Consider the following 8,866-nt stretch of genomic DNA (forward strand, 5'->3'; position numbering starts at 1 on the left):
TTTTTTTTTTTTTTTTTTTTTCCTGAGACGGAGTCTTGCTCTGCCGCCCAGGCTGGAGTGCAGTGGCCGGTTCTCAGCTCACTGCAAGCTCTGCCTCCCGGGTTTACGCCATTCTCCTGCCTCAGCCTCCGGAGTAGCTGGGACTACAGGCGCCCGCCTTGTCGCCCGGCTAGTTTTTTGTATTTTTTTTAGTAGAGACGGGGTTTCACCGTATTAGCCAGGATGGTCTCGATCTCCTGACCTCGTGATCCGCCCGTCTCGGCCTCCCAAAGTGCTGGGATTACAGGCTTGAGCCACCGCGCCCGGCCAAAAACAAGTGTTTTTGAGTGCAAATTAAGTCATTGTTTCTTGGCTACAATAATCCTCTAGAGAGTTGCAGATTATAACTTTTCCTCATATTTTTAGTTGGTGCCCTAATAGAATAGGTTCCTTATTCCGTTCTAATGCACAAATTACTCTTATAATTGTCAAACTTATCTCTCCTCATTTTACTTCCCAGGAAACTAAAATCATGGTATTCTGAAGATGACCAAAAATATGAATCTCCTTCATTTGGCGTCGCACTCAGCCTGGATCTGTTTCACTGCAAATGCTCTGCTGCTAAAACGACACAAGCATCCTCCCTCTATGCCCAGGGATTATCACAGAAGACAGAGTCTCACTCTGTCCCCCAGGCTGGAGTGCAGTGGTATGATCTCAGCTCACTGCAAGTTCTGTCTCCTGGGTTCAAGTGATTCTCCTGCCTCAGCCTCCCGAGTCGCTGGTATTACAGGCGTCCGCCACCATGCGGGGCTAATTTTTGTATTTTTATTAGAGATGGAGTTTCACCATATTGGCCAGACTGGTCTTGAACTCCTGACCTTGTGATCCTCCTGCCTTGGCTTCCCAAAGTGCTGGGATTACAGGCATGAGCCACCGCATCCAGCCTGTAGCAGATTTATATAAAAATGCAATACGTGGCTGGGCGCGGTGGCTCATGCCTGTTATCCCAGCACTTTGGGAGACCAAGGTAGGCAGATCATGAGGTGAGGAGATTGAGACCATCCTGGCTAACACGGTGAAGCCCCGTCAGTACTAAAAATACAAAAAAAAAAAAAAAAATTAGCCATGCGTGGTGGCTGGCACCTGTAGTCCCAACTACTCAGGAGGGTGAGGCAGGAGAATGGCATGAACCCGGGAGGCGGAGTTTGCAGTGAGCCAAGATCGTGCCACTGCACTCCAGCCTGGGTGACAGAGCGAGACTCCATCTCAAAAAAGAAAAAAAAAGAAAAAAAGCAGTATAGGTCCTTTGGCATGCCACATGGTTTAGGATTAAATATTAAAAAGGAATACAAAGAAAAGTAGTAGAAAATACAACTAAATATTTCACTGATCTCAGATTAGGAAGACATTCTAGGTGTCAAAATAATGGGAATAAATCAGAAAGGAAAATATTGATAGATTTTTCACTACATAAAACTGTTTGCTGGCTGGGCATAGTGGCTCACGTGTGTAATCCTAGCACTTCGGGAGGCCAAGGCAAGTGGATCACCTGAGGTCAGGAGTTCGAGACCAGCCTGGCCAAAATGGTGAAACCTCGTCACTACTAAAAATACAAAAATTAGCTGGGCGTGGTGGCGGGCGCCTGTAATCCCACCTACCCAGGAGGCTGAGGCAGGGGAATCACTTGAATCCGGGAGGCGGAGGTTGCAATGAGTTGAGATTGCATCGTTGCACTCAAGCCTGGGTGACAGAGTGACACTCCATCTCAAAAAAAAAAAAAAAAGGCCAGGCGCAGTGGCTCACACCTGTAATCCCAGCACTTCGGGAGGCTGAGGTGGGCAGATCACAAGGTCAGGAGATCGAGACCATCCTGGCCAACATGGTGAAACCCCGTCTCTATTAAAAATACAAGGCCAGGCGCGGTGGCTCAAGCCTGTAATCCCAGCACTTTGGGAGGCTGAGGCAGACGGATCATGAGGTCAGGAGATCGAGACCATCCTGGCTAACATAGTGAAACCCCGTCTGTACTAAAAATATAAAAAATTAGCCAGGCATCGTGGTGGGCACCTGTAGTCCCAGCCACTCGGGAGGCTGAGGCAGCAGAATGGCGTGAACCCGGGAGGCGGAGCTTGCAGTGAGCCGAGATTATGCCACTGCACTCCAGCCTGGGCGACAGAGTGAGACTCCATATCAAAATAAATAAATAAATAAATAAATAAATAAATAAATAAATAAATAATACATAAATAAATAAAATCAAGCTGTGCTTTGACCACCTTGGGCACGTGTCATTAGGACCCCCTGAGGCTGTGTCACAGGTAAGTGTCCCCAAACCTGGCAAAATAAACTTTCTAAATTAACTGATACGTGTCTCAGCTATTCACCGTTCACAAGTACATAGGCAAAATATTGCAAACATTTCTAAGTATAAATTTTCTAAAGTCTGCTCTAGTGAACACAAATTATTTGCTCAGGCACCCTGGCTCACACCTGTGATCCCAACACTTTGGGAGGCCAAGGTGGGTGTATTGCTTGGCCAAAATTGGTTCAAGCCGTGAGAAGAAGGATAAATTGGGTATGCCTCATTATACCTGCCTCTCCTTTGGAATTCAGAAAAAGGTGACCAGCATTAACATGAACACAGACCTTAAGTTTGATAAGAAACCTTTACAATCTATTCCCTCTGAAGCCTGCTACCTGGAGGCTTCCTCTGCATGATAAAACTTTGGTCTCCACAACCCCTTATCGTCATAACCCAGACATTCTTTTCTATTGATTCCAGGTCTTTAGACAATAACTCTTTCCACCAGTTGCCAATCAGAAAAAATTTAAATCTACCTATAACCTGGAATCATCCCCCTTTGAGTTGTCCCACCTTTCCAGATCGAACCAATGTACCTCTTACAGGTACTGACTGATGTATTCTCTCTCCCTAAAACATAAAAGCACCCTGCCAACCTTGAGCATATGTCCTGAGGACCTCCTGAGGGTGTCTCACAGGTGCATCCTTAACCTTGGCAAAATAAACTTCCTAAATTGATTGAGACCTGTCTCAGATGCTTTTGGGTTCACACATCCTACCTGAGATTTTCTCCATCTCTTCCAATAGTTTTTCCAAGTCCTTATTCAGATCTGACAGCATTTTCAGCATGTTGTCATAGTTTCTTTCCTCAGGGTCAGCATCAGCCATCTAGGCAATGCACAGAAAGAAGCTGCAGTGAGACAGACCCACATTTCAATTCCAGCTCCACTGGTTCTAACTCTGTGATTTCTCCAAGGAATTCCTTCCCCATCTCTCAGATTCAGACAATACCACTTCCTCCACAGGGCTGTTGTGAAGGTTAAATGGGAAATGTCTAAAGGCCCCAGCATAGCATTTGGCACATATAAGTTGTCCTTCCCCTTTCTTCTATCCTTGCCATACAAACGTAGCTGAAGGCTGGAGTCATTAACACAGAAAACATCTTCATCATCATAAGGAAAAAAGTCTGTCATAATGGTGACATGGAATTTTTTCCGGCAAAACCATACTGAGTTCCCACTAAGATGCGAGCTATTGTGCTGATATGTTATAAAGATACAATTCCTGTACCTAAGGAATTTCTAGTGCCATATGGGAGTAAGTCACACACACCACATGACAAACCAGGATGTGACAGATGTCAAAGCAGTTAATGTAATAATTACAGACGTCAAGCGATGGGAGCTTGGAGGAGGGGAAGTTTAATTTTAAAATATGAAATGATTCATACATTAAAAAATTATAATCAACTTAATTTTCCAGAAGAATTCTCCTGGGCATTAGAGGCAGTGCCCCATGGAGACTGTCCTGGTTCTGGAATTGAGCTGCCTGGGTTCAAATCTTGGCTCCACCACATGTCAGCAGTGTTATATTTGGCAACTTACACATCTTCTTGACAAATTTTTGGTAATTTTTGTAAGTTTTTTTTTTTTTTTTTTTTTTTTGAGACAGTTTTGCTCTTGTTGCCCAAGCTGGAGCACAATGGCATGACCTCGGCTCATCACAACCTCTGCCTCCTGGATTCAAGTGATTCTCTTGCCTCAGCCTCCCGAGTAGCTGGGATTACAGGCACGCACCACCACGCCCAGCTAATTTTGTGTTTTTAGTAGAGACGGGGTTTCTCCATGTTGGCCAGGCTGGTCTCAAACTCCCGACCTCAGGTGATCCACCCACTTTGGCCTCCCAAAGTGCTGGGATTACAGGCGTGAGCCACCACACCCAGCCAAGTTTTGTATTTTTTTAAAAAGGAACTATTAGTGGTATCTATATCTTGTGGTGTTTTGTGAGGATTAATTTAAATAAATTATATACTGTTCAGCACAGTACCTACCATAAGGAGCACTTAATAAATCATATCTGTTGTTATTTAAAATGTTGAACAGTAATTAAATCACTCCAGATCCTCTCATCTTTATTAATACACATTAATTCATTCTGTTAATATTTGATGCTCACCTATTTATCTACAAGGCACTAGTAAGAAAGGAGAGAAATAGATTAATAATGTTGTAAGAGCTGTCAGGGAACTTGTAACCTCATGAAGGTGAAGGAATGAGCCAGGTAAGCATAAAACAGGGAGGGATGGGCCACAGATGCTGTGGTATTGTTCCCACTGTGCATGTGGGGAAAGCCTTCCTGGTCTTTACTTCAGAGTTATAGGCATCCACTCAGTTCTCCTGTGACTTCCTGGGCCTACCTCATCATGGTGCCTCTTAGCTGATATGGTGATTATGGATTCCTCTACCTCCCCAACGAGACTGTGGGGTCCTGGAGAGTAGAAGCCATCTTTCCAATGAACTATTCCTAGTGTTCAGCTCAGAGCTAAGAAAACAGCAGTGCTTAATAAATATTGGCTGAATAAAGGAGTTGACTATTGTAAAGCTCAAATTCTGAAAGAAAATCATGATCTTGGCCAAGTGCAGAGGCTCACGCTGGTAATCCCAGCACTTTGGGAGGCCAAGGCGGGTGGATCACCTGAGGTCAGGTGTTTGGGACCAGCCTGGCCAACATGGTGAAACCCCGTCTCTACTAAAAATATAAAAATTAGCCGGGTGTGGCAGCGGGTGCCTAATCCCAGCTACTGGGATTACTGGGGAGGCTGAGGCAGGAGGATCACTTGAACCAGGGAGGCGGAGGTTGCAGTGAGCCGAGATTGTGCCATTGCACTCCAGCCTGGGCAACAAGAGTGAAACTTCATTTCAACAAAAAAAAAAGAAAATGATTCTCTTTCCCCTCTTGCCATCCTCCCTGTTAAGGGTAGAGATTCTGGGGGAGGGGCAAAGGGCCCTCCAGGAGGCCTGACAGGGAGATCTGAGAATGAGGGTGCAGGGGCAGGGTATATGGTCTTTTGGGATCTGTAAAGGAGCTACTTCTGTGGGCATGGAGCCATTCCACATGCAGGGACCCCATCCTGCTTTTTGGTAAGTAGGAATAGTTGGCTAAGCGTGAGTGGGGAGGTACAGGCAGGTGGCAGGGCAGAGGGCTAATAGTGGGTGATGGGAGGAAGAAATGTCTGGAACACCTTCCTTAACCCTCTCCTATAGCTATTCCCTCTCCTTCCTTTCCCAACCAGGCCTCACACATTTGCTTGTCCTCCTCACTCCACTGTCATCTGGCATCTGTCTCTGATACTCACTGACAATGCCCTCACCAAAGTCATAACTGGCACACCCAGGGCACTTGCTGTCTTTCTTTTATTTAACATCTCTGCAGCACTGACATTTGGCCACTTTCTCCTGCTCAAAATCCTCTTCTCTTGATGTTTTAACCTTGTTTTCTCCAAACTCTGTCCACCTCTGGTAGTTCCTTCCCTGCTCTTTCTTGGCTCTCTCCTTTGCTGGCTCTGATAGGTCAAGCAGGGTCCTTTCAGCCCCTTCTATTCTCACTACACACTCTTTTTTGTTTGTTTGTTTGAGACGGAATCTCACTCTGTTGCCCAGGCTGGAGTGCAGTGGCGTGATCTTGGCTCACCGCAACCTCCACCTCCCAGGTTCAAGCAATTCTCCTGCCTCAGCTGGGATTACAGGCGCCTGCCACCATGCCCGGATAATTTTTGTATTTTCAGTAAAGACGGGGTTTCGCCATGTTGGCCAGGCTGGTCTCAAACTCCTGAACATCAGGTGATCTGCCTGCCTCAACCTCCCAAAGTGCTGGGATTACAGGTGTGAGCCACTATGCCTGGCCAGGACTTTGATTTTTGTTCTGAATGAGATGAGGAAACACTGGAAAAATCTGACAAAGGTGATGTGATTTGAATAATGACTTAAAAGGATCACTCTGGTTTCTATGTTGAGAATAGACTTAGGGGTGGAAATGGTGGAACAGGGACATCAGTTAGGAGGTAGCTGCAAAACTCCAGGTAAGGAATGATGAGGCTTGGACCAGAGTGTTAGAAGTGGAGGTAGTGGCCAGGCTTAGTCGCTCAAGCCTGTAATCCCAGCACTTTGGAAGGCCGAGGCGGGGGGATCACAAGGTCAGGAGTTCAAGACCAGCCTGGCAAACATGACAAAACCCTGTCTCTACTAAAAATACAAAAATTAGCTGGGCATGGTGGTGTGTGCCTGTAGTCCCAGCTACTCATGAGGTTGAGGCAGGAGAATCCCTTGAACCCAGAAGGTGGAGGTTGCAGTGAGCCGAGATTGTGTCACTGCTCTCCAGCCTGGGTGACAGAGCAACACTCTGTTTCAAAAAAACAAAAACAAAAATAAATAAAAAGTGACCACTGGATTTGACAATCTGGAGATCACACTGGCAATCTTGACAGGAGCTGTTTTCATGGAGTGGCTGGAACAAGAGCCCAGTTGAAATGTTTCTAAAGAGAGGGAAGGAGACGTAGAAACTGGTGAGTTTTACTTCAAAGAGAAGCAGAGAAACAAGCCAGTACCTGGAATGTAATGTAGAGTCACAGGGGTATTTTGTTTTAAGTTGGGAGATATTACACTAGTGTCAAAGATGACAGTATTTGGGCATGGCAGGCCCAGGCACGGTAGCTCATGCCTGGAATCCCAGTGCTTTGGGAGGCTAAAGTAGGAGAAATGCTTGAAGGCAGGAGTTTGAGAGCAGCCTGGGCAACAGTCTCCACAAAAAATATTTTAAAATATCCGGGTGTGTTGGTGCACACCTGCAGTCCTAGTTACTCAGGAGGCTGAGGTGGGACAGTTGTGCCACAGCACTCTAGTCTAGGCTACAGAGGAAGATCTGGAAGATCTCCTCTGCAAAAGAAAAAAAAGGCTAAGTAAATTCGAGATATTTGATTGGGGTGTCATTGATCAACTTGGTGAGATGTTTCAGGAGAGGCATAAAAGTAAAAATATTTTCATGAATAATTAATGGATCATTAGACAAAATGGATCGTGTGTACAGATTTAGATGGGAAGGGGAGAAAAAAATAGGAGATAACTAGAACCTGATACAGAGTGAAGGTTTTTTGTTTTTTGAATTCTTTATGTTTCTAGGCTGTGTGGAAAGAGCTAGCTTGACAGAAAAGCCCCCAAGAATCAGGGGAAAGGGTAACTGATGGTGCAGGGACTGGTCTCAGACAAATAAAGGGTCATTTCACCCCATGAAGGTAAGGGAAGGTAAGGAGGTAGGGATAGAATAAGGTAGGTAGAGGTCAAGATAGGATGGCAAGGGGGGGATTTCAGGCCTGATGGTCTCTAACTCCCTAATAAATGGCAATGAAAAGTTTCTTCTTGTAACAACAGACATTCTTGGTTTGAGGAGAATGATAAAGTTTTATCAAAGCTGCATGCCTCCCTAGGGGCACTTAGGCATGTGGCTGAAGCCACATGGCTACAGTGTCCTCAGGACCCTAACATGGCACAGAGACAATGTCCGGAGTGTAGGCCTGGGAGCATAAACATACATGCAGTGGATGGACAAGGTAAGGACACTGAGGGCACAAGTATGAGAGTGGTTTAAGGGGTGGTTAAGATGATGGGGTGAAGCAGAGACATATAAAAGACATGTAGTTTCTGTAAGTGGGGCATTGGGGTGGCCCCATGTAGATTTGGGGATACAGCATGAGACTGCTACAAGGATGGAGGCTGTGGCGAGAGTGGCACTGGATCTCAGAAGAGGGATGGATCTGAAAAGGAGATCCAGGGAGAGGGTGTGAAAGCTGATGTGGAGGAAGCAGCCACAGGATTAGAATTCATGGCATTTCTTCCCTGATGAGATTGCCTGGGATGACTGGGACTGGGTGGAGAGAGGCCTGAGCCCACACCAAAGCAATGGAACGGGGCTTAGGATGGGTGGCGGCAGTGTGGAGCGGGAGAAGTGTGGGGCAGGAGGAGTGTGGGACGGGAGGAGTGTGGGACGGGCCTGTGGGGTCTGCGTTGGGTATCACTTTGGGTGTGAAGGATGGGGGTTGAGGGAGTCAGAGCCTAGAGTCTGGTTTGTGGTCTGAGTGTCTTGCCTGGCACAAAGAGTTTCTAATCCCTCTCAGAATAAGGAATGTGAGGGGATAAGAGGGATGCTTGGTGCAGAGACGGGCTCCCCTGTACAGGATGACAGCAGCATAGGAAGGGAATGTACCTGTGATGTGGGGAGGGAAGTCTTGGAGTTGGGGCTATGAAGAGTCTGGGCCGGTCCTGAAGTGCAGGTGGGAGGAAGCCAGAGGTGCGGGTGGGAACTTGGGGTGTGAGGTGGTGTGTGGACTCTGGGGTCCCAGGTGTGGCAGGTGTAAGGGCAAGAGGGGCAGGTGGCATGGAATGAGAAGCCCAGAGTGTGTAGACTTCAGGATCAGGAGTGTATGGTGTGAGGAGATGGAGATGAGTCGCAAGGGGGTGAAGGACTGAGGTGAGGCATGTGAGGTGGGGAGAGTGGGGTATGGGGTGTGCAGTGAGGGGAGAGGGGGAGGAG

The 8,866-nt window shown here is 46.7% G+C and overlaps 1 protein-coding gene across 2 annotated transcripts in view; it reads right to left on the reverse strand.

Moving 5' to 3' along the window:
- The window catches only part of SYCE3 (synaptonemal complex central element protein 3), an 11,877-nt gene extending 3,218 nt beyond the window's left edge, over positions 1-8,659 (reverse strand). Inside the window, exons 1-2 of one of the 2 annotated variants that reach the window (XM_023222219.1) lie at positions 8,540-8,659; positions 3,064-3,172 (exon numbers count right to left, since the gene is read on the reverse strand). In XM_023222219.1, coding sequence (XP_023077987.1) covers positions 3,064-3,172 — 109 coding nt within the window. In that variant the 5' untranslated portion in view covers positions 8,540-8,659. Of the gene's footprint in view, positions 1-3,063; positions 3,175-8,539 lie in introns of those variants that run through there. The other variant, XM_031934619.1, reaches the window with a different exon arrangement.
- Positions 8,660-8,866: the final 207 nt, after the last annotated feature.

Source organism: Piliocolobus tephrosceles, chromosome 19 (genome assembly GCF_002776525.5).
Source record: "Piliocolobus tephrosceles isolate RC106 chromosome 19, ASM277652v3, whole genome shotgun sequence".
In the NCBI taxonomy this organism is placed as follows: domain Eukaryota; kingdom Metazoa; phylum Chordata; class Mammalia; order Primates; family Cercopithecidae; genus Piliocolobus; species Piliocolobus tephrosceles.